The sequence below is a fragment of the Anabrus simplex genome, chromosome 1, assembly GCF_040414725.1.
Source record: "Anabrus simplex isolate iqAnaSimp1 chromosome 1, ASM4041472v1, whole genome shotgun sequence".
NCBI lineage: Eukaryota > Metazoa > Arthropoda > Insecta > Orthoptera > Tettigoniidae > Anabrus > Anabrus simplex.
The window spans coordinates 321,562,523-321,584,254 of NC_090265.1; the positions used below are offsets into that span (position 1 = coordinate 321,562,523).

The 21,732-nt window shown below is 36.6% G+C and overlaps 1 protein-coding gene across 2 annotated transcripts in view; it reads left to right on the top strand.

Moving 5' to 3' along the window:
• LOC136865495 (uncharacterized) overlaps positions 1 to 17,624 on the top strand; it is a 125,033-nt gene extending 107,409 nt beyond the window's left edge. For both annotated transcript variants that reach the window (XM_067142410.2, XM_067142411.2), the window contains exon 9: positions 14,788 to 17,624. In XM_067142410.2, coding sequence (XP_066998511.2) covers positions 14,788 to 14,817 — 30 coding nt within the window. In that variant the 3' untranslated portion in view covers positions 14,818 to 17,624. The remainder of the gene's footprint in view (positions 1 to 14,787) is intronic.
• Positions 17,625 to 21,732: the final 4,108 nt, after the last annotated feature.

Below are 21,732 nucleotides of genomic sequence, written 5' to 3' on the forward strand. Positions count from 1 at the left end.
ACTGAATGGGAAAATTCTGGAAGTGGTTAAAAGTTTCAAGTACTTGGGAAGTGTGTTCACAGAAGATGGAAAGATAACCGAGGAAATTGTTAAAAGAATAAAAAAAAGCAAACAGCTTCTACCAGAGTGTAAGGAGTATTTTGTGGAACCAAGATGTCCTGAAGCAATGTAAGAAAATATTATATTCAACCTATTATGAACTCATACTAACTTATGCAGCTGGATCGTGGACTACAACAAAATGAGGGAAGAGTAGAATACAGGCAGTGGAGATGAAATTCCTAAGAGGTATCGAAGGCAAGACCAGGAAGGATAGAATTAGAAATGATGAGGTAAGGAAAAGGACAGGAATCTTGAAACTTCAAGACAGGATAGAAACAGCAAAGTTAAAGTGGTATGGGCATATGATGAGAATGGGAGAAGTGAGAGTGCCAAAAAACGTTTTTTCAGAGAAGTTAACAGGAAAGAGACCGCGAGGAAGACCCCGAAAGAGATGGACATATTCAGTGTGGGAGTGCTTAGAGAAGAGGGGAGGAAAACCAGAAGATGTACTTAAAAAAGGAGAGACAGGCAGCGATGGAAGTCCTTGACTCACAACCCAACCCGGGAAGCTGGAAACGTGAAACGAAAATGATGATGAAGAATGGGAAAGGGTTAGGATTTGGAAGGCAGCAGCCTTGGCCTTATTATGGTACAGTCCCAGCATTTTCCTGGTATGAAAATGGGTAACCACAGAAAACCACCTTCAGGGTTGCTGACAGTGGGATTCAAACCCACCATCTCCCAAATGCAAGCTCACAGCTACATGACTCTAATTACACAGCCATCTTGCTCGGTTTATTTATTATAATTTTCTAAATTTTATTTTATGTTTACTAGAGATAAGCACTCAAGGGAAGGACTGGCCTTTACAAAAATGGTTTTACAGCACTTGGTGGTACAGTTATCCCTCGTTGTAACACCATTATTTGCTCAGAGTGTAATTGGCGCAATAAACAGGGTAGTGTTAAATCGAGGTCATTTTTAAAAATACAGGGATTTTATGGAATAGTAGTAACCTAATTCAATATTTAATGTATGTATTTAGTATTCGTACAATAACGTGACAGATGTTACCTGAAAATTTGATACAGTTATCATACACACAGATAAGTACATTTATTCAGGACTGAAAAAATTATTTCAATGGAGTATACTGGTACAGTACATTATCTGATATACACACAGCACTGTACCTGCACCTTAAATCCTTTTGAAAAATGAATTGATTTTTGACTGAACTTTACGGATCTCACTGAGAGCTGAAACAGTTGAATGAATCATACATTTCCACTGAGAAAGAATTTTGTTCAAAATAACCACAATAACAGTCAACAAACTCTTCAGCTTCTCTAGTAGTGATCGTATGATGATGATGATGATGATGATGATGCTTGTTGTTTAAATGGGCCTAACATCTAGGTCATTGGCCTGGTAGTGATCTTTTGATGCACCAGCTCAGGTATTTCACTTTCATTTTCACTGTCACTTGAAATTTATGATGGTTTCACTAAGTCAACAATATCATCAGTGGAAAGTTCTTGAAACACTTGGTCTGTTGCTATGAGTTCTTCTGCTGTGAGAGTTATTCTATTGGGAAGATGCTCAAGAGTTTCCTCTAATGCTTGGACTGATTGGTCTTCCTCGGATGAATCAGCTCCAGTAGTGATTCCAGTGTGGGTCCAGCAGTTCCTTATTGTTGTAGCTGAAACTTCTCCCCATGAAACTTTGATGTAGAATCCCCACCATTTATCTGTTGATTTTTTTTTCACTTGATACCGCCTTTAATGTGCTTTAAAACTTTTGATTTTTCCTGCGTCCAAAGGCTGAAGATATCCAGTGCACTGAGGAGGAAGAAAGTCCACCCTGATGTTGCTTATATTAGCTGGAATTTCATGACATGGCACATTGTCAAGAATGAGTAACACATTGCAATTCTTTATTCTCATGTCATTGTTGAAACTTTGGTCCATCTGTTGAATTTGACAGCATTCATCCATGCTTTTCTGTTGTTTCTATAGTAAACATAAATCAATGGGTTAAATTTTTTGAAAATACTGAGGTTTAGCGGACTTACCAAACACTGTCACCTTTCTTTTATCACGTCCATTGAGACAGTACAAAATACAATGGTTATTCTGGCCTTGGATTTCTTGCAATTCCTTACAGAAGCATTTGATATTGTTTTATCAGGTTGCATGCAATAAAATAAAGCAGTTTTGTCCATATTGTACACACATCACTTGCATCGTATTTTTTAATGATTGCTGAAAGGTTTTCATAGCCCTCTTGCACAACTGCCAGGTCAACTTCCGCCATCTCACCGTGCTTCACATGCTGCGTCAGACCATTGTGCTTTTTGAAACAAAATAGCCAACCATACAGCCTAATTTGTCACTAATACACTTTGCTTACTCCTTAATAACCTCATCAGATGCAGTTCCATTTTTTGCGTTGACTTAGGATATCCAAATAACCAAAGCTTCTTCCAGCTTCTCACACTTAGCACTTTTCAGTTTTTTGGCTGACAGAGATGTTTCTTCTGTTCATTTATGTTTTTCACCTAGAATATCTCCAACAGTTTGTCTGCTTATGGTTTTACCCCACAGCAGTGAAAAATGATTTGCAATGTTCTGCTGACTTACTGTTGTTCGTTTATTCATTGTAGACACTTGCGCGCACAGTGTAGATAACACAGACTGGACTGAAGTTCATAACACATCAAATTGCTTTGTTCAGGGTTCTAAAGCTATTCTCAGAAAGAGTTCACAGTGATAAACCGTTAAGGAAATTCCCACTGAATGACATGATCAATCTTTCAGAGTAGGTACAGTAAATCCCTTGTGCTACACCACTCAAGATAATGAGCTACTAATGAGGGTCAGTAGCCTCCAGCCTGTTAACATTCCTAAAGGATTAGGTAAGAGCCATGTTTCCATTTGAAGATGAAGTTTCCAGGCTCTGCCAATAGTTTCAAATCAACAGTTTGCGATATATTGAGTACACCTTTATGCTGATGATTGGGCTCTGGCAGTATAAATTCATGGAAAACACTGAAGAAACACTGACAGCTTATCTTACCACCTTGGGACAGTACTTTTGCAAATGGAGATTACAACCAAATCCAAATAAAAGTGAAGTTACATGTTTTCACCTTAGCAACAAAATGGCCAATTGTAAACTGAAGGTTCAGTTTGAGAACACTTGTCTTACCCAAAACAGATATCCACAATATCTAGGGATTACTCTTGATAGAACTCTGTCCTTCAAGAAACATCTTAAGAATACGGCTGCTAAGTTACAATCAAAGAACAACATCTTACAGAAGCTGTGTGGAACCACCTGGGGATCATTAGCATCTACCCTACGGTCTTCAGCTATTGGTCTTGTGTACTCTGCTGCAGAATACCGCTCATACAAAATACAAAATTTAACAATCAAATCTTGATGGATTTTTACTCAAAATTCTTCTCTGCAAGTTGCCTAAGATATAACACCATTATTCTCCAACCCTTTCGAAGCTGAATTTTAACTGGAAAGCACAACAAATTGTTATTAGCCTACATCTGGCTTCAATAAAGAAATAAATTTATGCTGTGAGGATCACCTCTTAATAATGGTGAAATTATTTACAAGTTGTAAGAAAATTAAATGCCAATGAGCTTTCATGGCTCTTAAATGATCCTATGCCATCCTAGGCTATCCTAAACTATCATGTCCTTTCATGATAACATCTACACTAAAAAAAAACTTTACATTCTCTAAATAAATAAATTAATTATGGTGTCATTAACTTCACAAAAATCTGTCAGAAATATTACAACAAAGTCATCCTACTCATGGATAAGTTTAACTTACATTATTTCTTCTATTTAGTGTGAGTTCCACTGAACTGTGTTTCGAAAATATTTGTTATAAAACTTTTAATTAAAGCATGTCTATTTTAGATGTATCAATATTAAATTACATTATCATAATTATTATTTCCACAAAACTCCTTCAATATTTCACTAAATAACACGTGATATTAGTTAATTCTTATTATCTGATGCCTTAAAAAATGACCTTTACAATCTTTACAAATATGGGAAACTTTGCCCTCACAAATGAAATAACACACACTTATTCATTTGTGTCTGGTACCTTGATGTTGCCTCAACATAAATTTAACATAAAATTCACTAAAGGTTTAAATCCACATAAATTAAATCATCCTAAACAACACTGACAATAACCTGGGCCTAACATGGTGAACACGTGGCTAGGTCAGAACCACATTTCAATAAATCACAGAACAATGTAAATCACTAGGCCCTACAACACTCCCTCCACATTCACACAAGAGACACACAAATATTATTTACATATATTACAAGCGGATTCTAGAATTTGAATATTAAAATTTTATTATTATCATCTGCTCATGGAATCTTAAGATGACGGTATCGGTCAAATATCTACTCACGACCCTCACAGAAATGTGATAAAATAGGGGTGATCACTTATTCAAAGATAATAAAGTTCTCACAACGTTAGTCACTAGAAAATCAGCGGTTTAATATTTACAAGAATTATCGACTATAAACATGCACATAATACAGATCAAACATTAACACCTCGAACCTGTGGTTCATGAGTCACGGAAAAATTATTATTACTTTAAATATTACACAAATCATTTAACACGTGCTCCAACATTTGCAGAAGTTATCGTTCACCAAACACATACTTCCCAAATAAATTCAATAATTGATTCGTCAGGATTCTGTCGCATTCCAGGCTCATATTCTACTTAATTGAGCACATATCAATGTCTTACAATAAGAACAAGTAACATTTACACTCATGACCCTTAATCTTTAGTTTAACCTGAGCTATTATTATTATTATTATTATTATTATTATTATTATTATTATTATTATTATTATTATTATTATTATTATTATTATTATTATTATTATTATTATCATTATCATCATCATCATCATCATCATCATTATTATTATTATTATTATTATTATTATTATTATTATTATTATTATTATTATTATTATTATTATTATTATTATTATCTGCAAGGGATGAACACTACTAACCTAGTTGTTGCTGGTGATTTTAATGCTCAAGCAGTTGAATGGAACATGCCTCAAACAGATTCTAGAGGGAGACGTACAATGGAGATGGCCGCCAAATTGGGATAAATGGTTATCAATGTTGGTAATGTGACAACCTTTCGGCGACCAGGATGTCAGGGAACTATACCAGACGTAACCTTCGCTTCTGAAAACATTGCGTCTAGGATAACTGAATGGCGAGTAATTGAAGAATATACTGGAAGCGATCACCAGTATATCACTTTTCATGTACTTCAAGAGACTCCGCATCTAAGGATTACCACACGCAAGCCAGAAAGATGGAACATAACTACTATGGATAGAGAAAAATTTAATGAAGTAATACTAAATGGAATGGACTCTATGCCGGATACATGTCACGGAGGCAATAGAAGCATAATTGCTAATAAATGCGTGGAACACACCATGAGACATCTTCAGCAAGCATGTGACGCATCAATGACCAGAATCAAACAACGGAGAGGCAAGCGTCCAGCATATTGGTGGAATGAAGAAATTGCTGAGTTGAGGAAACAATGCCTGCGACTCAGACGAAGGACACAAAGAGCACGACATAACGATGAAGCTCTCTCAGTAGAGTATAAGACTATGAAGAAAAGACTGCGAAATACAATTAAAAAGAGTAAAGCCGACAAGTGGTGGGAAATGTCTAAGGAAGTGGATGAAAATCCATGGGGATTAGGGTATAAAATCGTTATGAAGAAATTTGGGATGCTGTCAAGCCCTATCATGGATCCACGCACAATGGAAGAAATAGTACACACACTATTCCCTGATCATGCAGAGAGGATTGATGATGAGGTCGAGAAAGAACTAGTTAATGTACCACCTTTTACAACTGAAGAACTGATAACAGCAATTAATTCCCTTAGAAATAAGAAAGCCCCTGGACCAGAGGGTATTCCAGCAGATGTACTAAAGGTGGCAGTCGAATTATGTCCTCAACTGCTGTTGAGAATGTATAACCATTGTTTGAAAGCGGGAATTTTTAGCTTTCGTTGGAAGATAGCTAGACTGGTTCTGATCAGTAAAGGGAAAACTGGGGGTTACAGACCTCTATGTATGCTGGACACTGCTGGGAAAGGTTTAAAGAAGCTATTACAACCGAGAATACTAGCAGCAGTCCGATTAGCTGGCGACCTATCTGACCAACAACATGGATTTCGCAGAGGTCACTCAACTCTAGATGCCGTGAAAGAAGTGGTGAAGACAGCAGAACGAGCTCAAATGGGTAATCATTACTCTAGAAAGCTGACGCTTCTTGTGACTCTAGATGTTAAAAATGCTTTCAACTCGGCAAGATGGAGTGATATTTTGGAAGCTCTAAAAGAAACTTTCAAGTTACCAGAATATCTCATGTATATACTGCGAGACTATTTGAAAGACCGCACATTGTTATACGACACAGAAGACGGTCAGAGAAGAAAACGGCTCACAGCTGGTGCAGCGCAAAGCTCAATTCTCGGACCACACCTTTGGAATATCATGTATGATGGTTTGTTACGGCTGGAGATGCCAGAAGATGTAAAACTTGTGGGTTATGCTGATGATGTGGCTGCTGTGATAGTAACTCGTAACCTAGAGCTGGCTCAATTTAAATTGAATCAGGTGATGCGACGTGTCAAAGAATGGATGATAAATCACAAGTTAGAACTCGCAAATCATAAAACGGAAATTATCCTCCTGACGAGGAAAAGGATTAATACTGTTGTACCGATGCAGATCAGGCAGATAGCCATCGAAACAACTAGGAGCACAAAATATCTTGGTGTAACGCTTGATACTAAGCTTACATATTGGGACCACATCCAACGGATAGCAGATAAGGCAGCAAAAACCATGACTGCACTTAGTAAACTCATGGGAAATATCAAGGGGCTGAAATCTAGTAAAAGGCGGCTTCTCATGTCGACTGTTCAATCGATACTGCTATACGGTTCGGAAATTTGGGCTGAATCGTTAAAAATTGCGAAATATCAGAAAAGAATTGTGGCTGTACAATGGAGAGCAGCTTTACGAATTGCTTGTGCATATCGTACAGTATCAGAACCTGCGATTCTAGTAGTAGCAGCAGTAGCTCCTATTGACTTGTTGGCCTTCGAAAGACAAGAAATTTGGCTTACACAAGAAGAGCCAGGAAGGAAAAGGGCAAAGGCTTTGGCTCTTAGTCACAGAATGCAACGATGGCAAACAAGATGGGAAGATGATTCTAGAGGGAAATGGACTAAAAGACTGATACCTTCTCTGGGCGTATGGGTTGGCCGAAATCATGGTGAGGTGAACTACTATCTCACACAGTTCTTGACAGGTCATGGATACTTCCGAAAATTTCTTCATAGACTAGGACTAGCAACTAGTCCGGCGTGCATATACTGCGGTGATATCGATGACGTATTACATACTTTCTTTGCGTGTGTTCATTGGCTGCCACAAAGAAGATACTTAGAAGTTATGCAGGGAGAAATGACGCCAGAAGGGATCGTGTCAGTAATGCTACGAAGTCAAGAATCTTGGGACCAGGTGGCAGTTTACGTAGAAAATATTCTGCGTCAGAAGAAGGACCTGGATGATTACGACAGACAGTAAAGCAGAAGAAGGAAGATGAAGCACAAGATGCATTAAGCACGACATCCGTCCTGAAGTAATGCGAGAGCGGTTTCCGGGGCGGAGATAAACGTCGTGAGAAAAGGGAGTGTGGTTTTTAGTGGGTAAGAATCTCCACACACTTGTTGAGTGCGGACCCTCACACGCATCTTATGAAAGATTTTCCACACTCCCTCGCAAAAATAAAAATAAAAAAATAATAATAATAATAATAATTATTATTATTATTATTATTATTATTATTATTATTATTATTATTATTATTATTATTATTATTATTATTATTATTGCAGGATGTCATTTCTACATAAATCTGAGTTCAACAATAGATCAGATGATACTAACATGCGTGAAATCCAACGAAATACGTGTGATGAAATTTACACTGAAATTCAACATATTAAATATGCTGTAAATCTGTCCCACAAGGCTTCAACATTTGAAAGTTCTTTCAAAATTTAATTATCATTTATTGGTGAGGACAAGGATTTTTAAATAGTTCACTAAGCTGTTAGTTGGGAGATTCCGAGTCATATTAGAAGACACCCACAGTCTAACTCTACACTCACAACGTAACAACTCTACCATTACCCATGTGAAAGAAGAATGGAAATATCATCCAAATATGCAAATCTAATAGAAATACTACCACTAATGAATAAGTAATTATTATTTCTACAAAGATGAACAGGAAAACATAAATTGGTACTTAAACATCTGATGGAAGTGGATCTCCGCCAATGTTCTGGAACTACTCGTTCACATGTTGAAGGTGAACTGCTCCAGTCGCTATCTCCCCATGTTAGATGTTGCCTACATCTTAATTCACCATAATAACAGCCAAGTCCAGACCAGAAATATTGTAGGTTTCTTCTTCAAATGTTAGTTGAAACATCCTGGCGAAGTTCAATGAACACATTGCGGTCCTCTTCTCTCTTGGTAAGGTGAAAGCTGAAACTAACACAAAATTTTAGTCTGTGTTCTACACATAACCACGTTGAATTTATTGAAGAACAGTTCGTAACTTAGGCCTCGAAAATCTGCTTTTCTCGTCGAATACCATAATGTCGGAGGGTATCAGAGTTAGAATATCGTATAATCAAAGTATCAGCATATTACAGCATCCAAATATCAGAGTATAAGAGAGCGTTTCTTTGTAAAACACAAGTATATAAGCGTTTCCCAGGTGGGTGTGTCACCATATCGTCTCATAATTGGACATCGTTCTTACATTTGATAGGTTACTACAATTCTAGATATTACATTCTCCAGAATATTCCACACGCGCTGCACATTTCCTTGGCCTTGAAAGTTTCCAAGTAGGTCACATGGTACAGCTAACTAGTCAATTGAAAAATCAATACTTCTCCCCCGGCTGGTAAAAACCGGTTCTATGCATGTGAACACGACTTTGTAAGACTGAACTTACCGAGCTCGATAGCTGCAGTCGCTTAAGTGCGGCCAGTATCCAGTATTCGGGAGATAGTAGGTTTGAACCCCACTGTCGGCAGCCCTGAAAATGGTTTTCTGTGGTTTCCCATTTTCACACCAGGAAAATGCTGGGGCTGTACCTTAATTAAGGCCACAGCTGCTTCCTCCCCACTCCTAGCCCTTTCCTGTTGCATCGTCGCCATAAGACCTACCTGTGTCGGTGCGACGTAAAGCAACTAGCAAAAAAAAAAAAAAAAAAAAAAAAAAGAGACTGAACTTGAAATATATCACCCTTAATAAAGGAATGATAGCCTCTTATTTTCACACACAATAAAACGTTCATTGTAGGCCAAATTTGAAGGGGACAGTATGTATGTCCAACCCTTGTTCCATTTCTCTATGGGGTTGGATATGAAGTGAGATGAATCTTTGTAGCAAGTTTTTACAGTACAACCGGATGCTCTTCCTGACATCAACATGAGGGAGAGGGTGAAACCTTGTGCAGGCACATAGCCTACTCCTGTCGAAGAGTACCAACGGGTCTGCTCATGGCTTTATGTCCCTATTTGACGGACAAATCACCATCAACAGCGTCACATGCTCTCACTCAATATGAGCACTGCAGAGAGGTTTGAAATTTAATCCAGGCTTTTGGCATGCAATCACCTCTTCTACCCTCCTGGCCAACAATCTCATGGTGAAATTGTTTCAACCAATGAGACTCGAACCGGCTAATATGGTGTCAGACCATATAGACTTAATGATCACGGCCACCAGGCGCACTTGATAACATTAACAACATTTAAAAAAAAGTTATTTTACAGATTAACCTATTTCCACAGTTTATTGTAAAACATAAGCATGTGTTAAGACTTTATTATTATAGCATTTTAAGTACTTTTCTAGTAAGTATTCATGTGCTTCCCTTTCAAAAAGGGTAAGTTTTTAAAAATTTCTTTAATTGTAAGTTTTGCAGGTGCAATAACTAACACTGTTAGTGTCATATCTAGTCATATAAATCCATATAAAACTGACTTTTACATTGTGTTGTATTGTGTTGTTTCTTCTGGAATATAATTCTGTATTGGTACATATTATTCTGACATCAACAAGGCTTGTTGGTACTCTATCTGGGTTCTAACAGGCAGGCTATTTGTTTTGCTAAAAATTACTATTAATTGCTCTTTTTTTTTTTAAGCACTTCCAGATCTTTGATGAGTTCTTTATTGCAATTACCCCACACAGTATTCATATGCACAAGGAAAGATTGAATAAGGGAAGTGGAAATGTTTCTTAATTGACGACTGTTAGTCCAATATCTTTTGAGAACACCTACCATGCGGACTACTTGTCTGCTGATATAACTTATAGATTTCAGTCTGTTAGAACACAAAATAACATTATAACACACCTATAAAAATGAACATTCGTGTTTCAACAGACTGAAAAACTACAGTATATTACATTAACTAAGTCGACACTGAAAAAGAATGCCTCTCTTTTTAACAAACTTTTCTGTTTACATTTGAAATATGTTTATTCCTATTTAAACTGGTCTCAAAAGATAGGCCCAGATTTTGTAACTCTCTCAACAGCTTCATTTCTGGTTTTAATTATATTTTTGCTGAAAATGTTGTATTCAATAATTGTTTCTGCTGATGAATTTCTGGTATTTCGTTTTCCAAGGCCTAAAAATATTTGGCTAATCCATGGTTTATGTTTGTCTTGTGCAGCTGATTGTTGTCTGCTTTTTGTACTAGCTAACTTTAATATTCTTTGTTTATGTCATCATTTGCAAGATCTGCCCTCTGGTTTTTAGGAAATAAATTGTATAGTTTAGAATAGTTTATAGTGCATGTTTGTTGTTTTGTCTGCTTCACGCCCAAATGGATCAGTAATTTTCAGGATTAAGATATTATGGCCACTTAAATTATATGAAACACAGCGTAGTTATTATCAGCTTTTAGAGATGTGGTCAATTAAACTTGAGGATGATGGTGTAATTCGTGTTGGCGAGGATTTATTACAGCAATCAATATTGAAACATTTCACTAATGATGCAAATGCCCAACATTTATTGCTATCAAGTAAGAAATTTACACTCCTCCTCCTCCTGAACACGTGTGTTCAGTCTTGCAACTAGTTTCTCCCTACAATAAGTATCCTCCAAGTGAATCTATCTTGGGCTTTTTTTTTTTTTTTTTAATTTTTTAGCATCTTCATAACTCTTAAGGCATGTGCCAGTGAAGAATATCTTACTCTATTTCCTAGATATTTTACCCTCTAGGATATCAATCATCAGTCTACCCCGTAACAGTCTGTGCCCCAGCCATGACGACTTCCTTTTCTGGATCTGGTTGATCAACTGTTGTTCCTCACTAACTCAATCTAGAACATTTGTATTGGTCATCTTCTGCACCAAATTTATTTTCTCCAAACGACACCAGCACCATATCTCAAAGGCTCCTAATTTCTTAACATCACCTTTGCTCAGAGTTCTTCTTCTTCTTCTTCTTCTTCTTCTTCTTCTTCTTCTTCTTCTTCTTCTTCTTCTTTTTACGTCGCACTGATACAGTTAGGTTTTATGGCAACAATGGGATAGGAAAGGCCTTGGAGTGGGAAGGAAGCGGCCGTAGCCTTAATTAAGGTATAGCCCTAGGATTTGCCTGGTGTGAAAATGCAAAACCATAGAAAACCATCTTCAGGGCTGCTGACAGTGGGGTTCAAACCCACTACCTCCCAGATGCAAGCTTACAGCTGCACACCCCTAACTGCACGGCCAACTCTGCTTGAAGTTCAGATCTTGCTACAGTATTACAACTTTTTTTTTCTTGAAATGCCTATTTAGCCTTAGTTTCTGAGGTACCTCGTTTGTTTTACTTATTGAATTTCTTCTTTATTTGTGGTAATATTTAAATACCTTTGGGTTTTACTTGTCAGAATTTGATGTTGCTTTTCATATCATATTCTGTGACTTTATCATTCAGGCATTGTAACATTTTTGCTAGAGTGTTTGATCTTCTGTCAGCAAAGCCTTATCATAAGCAAATGTAATATTTTGAATAATTCTACCTCCAACTTTCACATCCATATTGGATTTCTTTACGGATTGAATCAGGATCAACTTCGCAAACAGACCTGGCGAGAGCAAGTTGGCCTTGTTTCACTCCTTTACAGATCTTTGCACGTTGTGTTGCTTTGCTTCCAAGCCTGACATTATATTGGTATGGATCACAAATGATTACTCACTGTGGGTATCCTGTTTGCTCAAAGAGAGGAGAGAACTTTGCCAGTTCACCTTATGAAATGTTTTCTCATAATTAACAAAACACACATATAGGTTGCTCAAAGAGAGAAAAGAACGTCTGCCAGTTTACCATATCGAATGCTCTCTCATAATCAACAAAGCACTTCATACAGGTTTCTCCTTATGCCCAGCATTCTTTCTCCAAGTCAGCATAGAGACCTAATAGCATCAACATTGACATGTTACAAAAGCTGAACTGTAACTTATCATCTGGATTATACTCAATATAGGATTCCGTTTGTCTTATGTATCTGCAGAAGGATTTTTGATTCACTGGGGATAAGGCTAATGGTTCGGTAATCTCTTTGTTCAGATGGTGCTGTATTCTTCTAAGTTCTAACAGGTGGTGGTAGTGATTATTGTTTTAAGAGGAAGTACAACTAGGCAGCCATCCTCTATATAACACTAATCAGAGAGAGAAAATGGAAGGGATCTGACACTTCAAAAAATGAAGGTTTTGCCCAAAGAAAGACAAAGGCCATGAAGGGTGTGAAAATGAGACTCCGTAGGTCTCGAGTGCTCTAATACTGTCGGGGTCAGAAAAGAATAAGAGTTGACCAAGGGAGGTCGGATAGGATAGATGAAAGTGTGAATCCTGGCACAAGTACATGGAAGCAATGCCAGAACTCAGGTAAGGGCCCCGTGGTTACCAATCCACGCTCCCAAGTTGAGAGCCCCTGGGCCCCCTTTCAGTCGTTTTTTTTTTTTTGCTAGGGGCTTTACGTCGCACCGACACAGATAGGTCTTATGGCGACGATGGGATAGGAAAGGCCTAGGAGTTGGAAGGAAGCGGCCGTGGCCTTAATTAAGGTACAGCCCCAGCATTTGCCTGGTGTGAAAATGGGAAACCACGGAAAACCATCTTCAGGGCTGCCGATAGTGGGATTCGAACCTACTATCTCCCGGATGCAAGCTCACAGCCGCGCGCCTCTACGCGCACGGCCAACTCGCCCGGTCAGTCGTCTCTTACGACAAGCAGGGGATACCGTGGATGTTATTCTACTGCCCCCACCCACAGGGGTATAACCTCTAACAGCTTGAACACTGACAGTGTAGTGTATTGAAGTGAAGTGAAGCGAAGCTAAGTGAAGTAGTCCTAATAGCATTTGTTTATAGTACTAAGTTAAGTAGTATTGTAGAGCATAGTAGGAAAACAAATATAAAAATCTGCTGAATAATTTAAGTATGGAATTTTAACTATTTCTAATTTTTTTTTTTTTTTTTTTGCTTTACGTCGCACCGACACAGATAGGTCTTATGGCGACGATGGGACAGGAAAGGCCTAGGAATGGAAAGGAAGCGTCCGTGGCCTTAATTAAGGTACAGCCCCCAGCATTTGCCTGGTGTGAAAATGGGAAACCACGGAAAACTATCTTCAGGGCTGACGACAGTGGGGTTCGAACCTACTATCTCCCGAATACTGGATACTGGCCGCACTTAAGTGACTGCAGCTATCGAGCTCGGTTTTCTAATATTTTAGTTAACCTGCTATACTAAAGTGCAGTTTAGAAAGCTAGCATAGTTATTTTATTAGATGGTCTGTTACTTAATTGCTATGTAATTTCTTGTGTAATCCTTTTGATACTTCAGCATTTAATGGCAGTTTTAATTTCCATTAGTGCATAGGAGGATATAATAATCTGTGATGAAAAAGTACAAAATAAAAGTAATTGGGCTGAATTACAGTGAGCTGAGAAATATTTTACTCAATTACAACTATTAATTACTTTTTCAACAAGTAATAAGTAAACTTTCAATTACAATATTGCTTCTCAGGCTTTGATGTGAACTTTGAACACCTTTGTTGGGTGAAGCCACACATGTTAAAAATTAAATAATTTCAATACGGAACAATGAAATTTTTATCTTTAAATGAAGCCACACATGGCGAGTCATCATCCTTGGGATGGAGAACGTTTCTTCTTATATACAGTTTACTATGGCAGCCATCATTATTTACATATAATTTAAAGTATTTTTCATTTCTTGTTTTAATACTTATTCTTAGAACAATAATCACCAACTGAAGTATCAAAAGGATTGCACAAGAAATTACATAGCAATTAAGATACCATCTAATAAAATAATTATGCTACATTTCTTTAGTGTAACAGGTTAACTAAAACATTAGAAATAGTTAACATGACATACTTAAATTATTCTGCTCTAACAATTGAAGAGATTCCAACCTGTTTCAGAAAATATTATATAAGAGAATAAAACATGCCAGTAGCACACAAATAACTTATCTTTCCAATACTTGTTTACAGGAAATTCGGAAAGCCTTGCCACGCAGGTGATAGCTCACTGGCACCAAAGAAGTACTAGAAGTGAAGCTGCTGAAAGAAACTGCTATAGTTGAATGATATGACATGCTGTATGCAACTGTATAGCCTACTGCTGAAGTCTTAACAACGGCCTGTTGATTTTCAGTACAGGACATGTACAAACATTTATTTATGAAGGACTATTGAATTATCCTAAGCAATTCTATACTTAGGATTATAGTTGAAATAGTCAGGAGATTCAAACTAGAGACTGATCATAGGATTATAATTGAAATAGTTAGGACATTCAAACTCATCATTCCTGCACGTCTTTAGCTTTAAAACATATTTTTAATTGAGCTCAGATAATGAACAAATATATTATCTTTAAATGTTCACTGTGATGGTTGAATAAGTCCTAGAGATTGTTGTTGTTTTGTTTTATGAGTTTGAGATGTAATTGATCATCAGTCTCATACATTGTATTGTAAACACAGAATCTATGTTACAGTAGGATCTGCTGAAGTGTATGTTAGGTTCAAGGATTGGGTAAATGCTTCAAAACTTGGATTTGATAGTGTATTCCAGAAATTTCCCGCAGTAAGTATGGGAAAATCGAGAGAGAGAAGAAAAGAAACCACATTCAAGATAGATGCTATCAGCGGTGGAATTCAAACCTTGGATATCCAAATAGTCAGTTCTATCTTGGAGTAAACTTAACTGATCGGTTGTGAAGATTCTAGTATCAAAGTTAAATCTAAGGAAGGAGTACATTTCAACTTTTGAGACATCATATTATATCTGATTTTAGTACAAACTCATTTATGAAGTTGTTGAATACCTCACTTACACGAAAATTCTTCTCTGGTGTTCAATTGTGGTTGAAGAGGGAAATGTATCAATTGGGGATATATTATTACTCGCACACTTTTTAGTGATAGATTCGTGTACGGGGTGAAGGAGTAAGGAGGGAGCTCTCCTGGTTCCGGTAATACTGCCATCTGAATGGAAATGAAATGTGAATTGAATTGATAATATGATCAATCGATATGAATTTTCTAAACCTTTATTATCTTAAGCCAACACCTGTGTCACACACACTTTATATAACATTATATAACATTTCTCGATGCAAATCTTCCTAGCATGAATTCTATAGTTTGGCTTTGCTGTGTAAACAACAGTACTAGTACATAAAGTGTACGCCAGATGTCGCACAGTGATGCATGAGCGATTCATAGTTTGTGTTTCAAAGGTTGCCAATATGAATATCGAAGATTGCCGAGGTCGACCAATTCAGCACTAGGGTGTCTATCTATCCCAAAAAGGTGTGCGAGTAATACATCTCCAGAAACAAAACCAAATGAAACAGTCAACCTCACAATTAGAGAGCACAGAAAGTTTCAGCAAGTTTCTTTTTGACACGGCTTTGCATTTGTGAAAAGCCTCATTTTTTGTTCTTTTTACTGTTAAGGTAGTTTTGATTAATGTCAGGAAAGATTTTAAATGATATTTCATCTTATTCTAAAGATACATCTGTTACAAATATTTTTCAGATAAAGTTCTTGAAAAAAAAAAAAGAGAAGTAAATTAATTTTACTTTTCATATTTATGTCATTTTTACATTACTAGTATTTCTTTTCATTTCACAACATGCTTGCGAGGGTGGCATAGTTACATTATTTAATTTCATTATTTTTACTGTATTCACAAATTTGTTTGATTAAAATGAGTGATAGTATATAACTACTGAGAATTACAAAAACTGACACCAACCATACCACACGTACCTCAGGAGCTCTGAACTTCTACTTGGAAAGATACTCCTACAACCGTGTATAGGAAAGGAAGAAAAATAATACACAAGTGGTGAAAGTGATTCTGAAAAGAAGAACTGTCATTTGATGCTCCCGCTCAGCAAGTCTATATATTATGTACGTTCATTTTAAATTTTATTTGATAAAAACATAATGCATAATAAAATCATATTTTTAAATGATGCATAACTATACCGTAGTTCTACCTGTGGTTCTAGAAGTAGACAGAGGAAAATGTGACTGTTAGGTGAACTGAAGATCGAGTGTTCATCAACAAAAATAAATGAGCAAAGGTAAAGTTTCAAACAGTATTTCCACCATGACTTCAGAACATATTGGGAATATTGAATAATCTCATTGAAGGGTTAATTCCAAAAAACAGACAAGTACAAAACTGTAAATTTTAAGGAACTGTCAAAAATAGTGTAGCTGGATAATATTCATGCAGGTTTTTTATGAGCGCTCAGCTCCCTAGTCCTTACTTAGTAATATTTGCTTAATATCATATGCAGAGCTAGCAACAATGAAATGTGAAGTGCAGTTTTACCACCATGACATCTCATAGTTTTGCTACAAAGCTTTCAGACTTGTCATGCATCCTGTGTTAATACGTTGCATTCTGGTCTTAATAACTTGTTTTCTCTCATTCATTTGATTACGGCGACACTCCGGAGATAAAAATCAATATTTTGGTCATTTTTGTGAAATTTTTTTAATGACTGAAATTGAAAGGATTGAGTTTCTTTCTCCTTGTCATGAAGTTATTCTGTTGAATTCAAACAATTTATCATTGTAATAAAGTTTTGTTTGCCAATTGTAATTTTACATTTAAAGCCCATTTTCTCCCATAATATTCTGCCAAATGTAACAAAATTTGTGTGGTATATGTATCACAGCTATATTAAGAAACCTGCATATGGGATTTTTGATTGCAGAATTTTTTCAAGTAGTAGGGATTGTTAAGTCCAAAATTTTAGAACGTAAAAATTACGCAAACTTTAGTACGATAATATATCTCCTTATATAAATTATGTACAGAAAAATTGATATGTAGTGCTTTTAAAAGAAGTATTATCTACCTAATTACGAATTTACATTAACATGTTAATTAAATTTCATGAAAAAAAATGGAATTAAAAATTTCAAAAACAAACATTTATTTTGGAAATACTATTAATTGTATATAAAAGAAATGTTCGTGATATCTCTACTTTTATGTAGGTGACATTCGCACAAAGTTTCGTTAAAATCCATGCATTAGGTAAAAATATATTTTTATCTCCGGAGAGTCACCTTAAGTGAACTGGATATTCACTATGGCTGAAGCAACACCAACCGCATCACACGTACCTCATGAACTCGACTTCTTCTCGGAAAGATACTCATATGAACATGCATAGCAAAGGCAGAAAAATAATAGCTGAAGTAGCAGAATGCTATGACTTTGGAAAAGAGAACTACTTTGATGCTCACACTCAGTAAGTTGATAGAAGAAGCTGCTGCTTATACGGGAAACAGTATTAACACAGCAACAAACATTCAGAGCACCTCACTTCTTCATTCCTTTGGTTGGGGGCTGGGTGTTTGTGTTTGCTTTAATGCACTTCTCTTTATCTATATATACCAAATTTTTCTTCTACATACAACACATCACATTGCTAACCACCACAGAATCATGCATTGGTGAATATATCCCTTCACATACGATTGGTGTCAGGAAGGAGATCTAGCCATAAAGTGCTGACACCAGTAAAATGGGAGAAAGGCCACCAAGAAGTCGTGCATCCAGTTTTAAAAGCTCTCAAGGATTGATGAGCTTAATATGCACTCTTATAACATGAAAAGAGGAATTATGGAATCTGATGTTAAGCTTTTTATTCAAAAACGAATATAGAGCTATCTCAACCTTCTTTTATCCTCACCCCACAACAGAGATTTTTAAAAACCCACAGTCGAATTTGGTCACCTACCAAACCTGAAAACATTCTCACTCACTATGAATCACATCAACTTCCACCCACTTGTGGCTGTTTCTCCTGTAATCACAACTGCTACAAGACCTGCTGTCAACATATACGTAGCCTCACGTTCACCAGAAACACCACCAACAGGTCTTACCCTATAGAACATCATGACTGCATTTCATCTAACATCAATCATCTATAATGCTGCGACAAAGAAAAGAAGCTTTCTCTAGTTTGGTTCACACAACTCACTTTGTCTCTATTCATACTTTCCCATGAATTAATATTGGATCAAGAATAAGCGTGCACACGACAACCAGTCAGTTAACCAAGTGTTAACAGAATTTGCCGTAAATACATACTGTAGCTGCGTTCAGGCTCACTGATTGAGACCAACCTTGCATTAATGCTAGAATCGCCACACAATTAATTGAAGAAAAAAAAAAAAGTAATTTCAATGAAGGTTCCTTAAAGGATGTTCCACCTAATCAACACTATATCAGTTGTGTTAAATAGCCTGATTTCCAAAAAACATTAACACAGAACATGAAAATCATAAATTATGGTACAAAAATGTGACTTGACCAAAAAGTATAAAGCATAGAGTTGAATGGAGTTACTTAAGATTCCATGCTATAAACCTTATTTCAGAATTAATACACTCTTCTAATAAACTTACACATAAAGGGCACAATATAACAACCTTCAATAAGAAAAACTTCCACCAAGTCCAGGAAAAACCATAAAGCCATAGAATTTTCTACTGCTGACGCTGAACACTTAAACATATATATTCTCATCTGGCACCTTACTTTTGTCTTCCCGATTACTGCTGTCAACATTCTCTGACTGATTTACCTCCAAGGGGGCCATAAATTCTTGCTAATACAGTAACTCTATAACTCTGCAACATACTTTCAATTTCCCTTACTGAAATATTTGCTGTGTGATCAGATAAGCTGTCATCGCTCACTCAAATAATGAAACTATCAAGAGCATCACTCCACTTTGGTCATAATTCCTTCAAATTGGATGCTGTTGTGTGTAAGTCAATCAACAATGTCCTTTTTGAGTGATGGGAGAGTTGGTTTTTCTATTTGCGTGTATACTGTGATAACTAGCATTGTCTAAAACAGAGATACAATGAACTATGAACGAAGCGCATCTCATTGCTGTCTGTAAGTATTGTAAAACGGCACTGGTACAATCATACAATTTACATAAGTATTTCAAAATATTTTACTTACAATTTATGAAAGGAACTGAAACTGACCAACATCACTGTCTCAAAAAGAAAGTGGTCCCATAATTCTTTCGCCGCTCATGGCGCACTATACACCACTTTTTTTTTTTTGTAACGGAAGAGTATTTCATGGATGGTATCAGGTTTGGTAGCGCTCCAGTAATGATTATTTTATATACCCACATAACCATGAAGGTGGAACCAGGCTCCATCCGAGAATAAATAAAAAGTGATAGCCTCACAGATTTTTCTTTCCGGATTCCAAGGGACAGCTGCTAGTGTCTTGTTTCGTAGGAATGCTTGGCTACTGCTGAAATATCTGTGTTTTAGTTCTTGGTGTGATGGATATGTTCTTTTAGGGGAATGGAGATCAGACGTTTTGTTTCACCAACATAGCACGTTCCACAGCTACGTTCAATGTGGTATATTCCGGGAGCCTGTAGTAGGCTAATGAAATCAAGAAACATCCGAACAATATGAATTTAGAAGGAGGATATAAAATCAGCAATTCTTGGATGCCTGTCATACATAGATTAAGACATACAGACCACAACATAAACACGCAGGTCGAACCTCCAATTACATAATGGCGCGGGCAAGCCCCACTACCTGGCTGTGACACATAGTTTCCAGAATTCTCACGAGACAGCCAGTGGGCTTACGTCAGCCAGAAAGGCTAGGATATATAAGACCAAGGTCAGGAACAACTCTCATAGTGCGATTGCTGCCTGGGAGACCGATTACCTCGGATCCAGTAGGGGTATTTCAGTCGCCTTGACAAAGAATACTGCAATGTATTCGAAACGTCGGCAAACTGTACATAATATACAGAAAACAACAACACTGTTCAACCCAGAAAATAAACTAAATAATTCTACACACCGTGGAAGCTTCACCTCTATGATACTGGATAACCTGATTGAAGAGCATGTGTCACATTTATTGATATGGTTTTTGCTTTAACAATTTAGTAGCTCTTTCCACAGAGTCATAAGACATGCCTGTTTGTTGTGAAAGGCATTTACGTGATTTTTTTTGGTGTAAATTCTGCAAATGATAACTGATATCATAAACTATCTCCCAACCTGTGGCCTGAAATTTATTATAAAGATTATGAAATGTTGTACAGACTGGAACATTTACACTTGGAAATCTTCCTGCAAATTGCCTTTGAACTTGAGAAGCTGACTGAGTTAACACCTACTTTATTAAGAAGGAAGCCATTCTTTTTCAGTGTCAACTTGGTTAATATAACTTTAAGATCTTCAGTCTGTTGAAACATGAAATATAACATTTAGACCCAGTTTCATCAACAGTTGTTAATATACAACAAGCTGTTAAATTGTTTTAACATTCGAATTAATGAAACTCGTGCTTTGTTAACAATTTGTTGAACTGTGCCCCATGTAATTAAATGTCTAAAATTTGCGAACTGTTCCAAAGTTGCTGCTCTGAACCGCGATTTGGATACAAAATTTGCACAACATTCCCGGTAGAGGAAGTGTTTTTGAAAATATGATGGATGCAGTGTCTTACAAATATAGAGGTAATCAGAAACAGTTGTTAGTAAGATAGCTGACAAAATTCAGATGATGTTAGAATAACCCCCAAACTTGCCTCTTTTTCCAATGCTCCAGGTACCGGTAATTTTAAGATTTTATGCTACTGTCTCTTTTCATGTAATGTTTGAAGACAATGCTAGAATTTCAAAAGCTTCAGTTAGTAGAATTGTTAGCACAGTTTCTGCAGTGGTAGCATCAATAGGCAGCTAAATATATATATATATATATATATATATATATATATATATAATAAGAGTTTTACCTGTACATTGCTCAGAACTTGAAAAGAATGGTATTTCTGTATCGGTCATGTCCACAGTAACAAGGAAATGCACTTTTTACTTTCCCGTAATGTTTGTCTG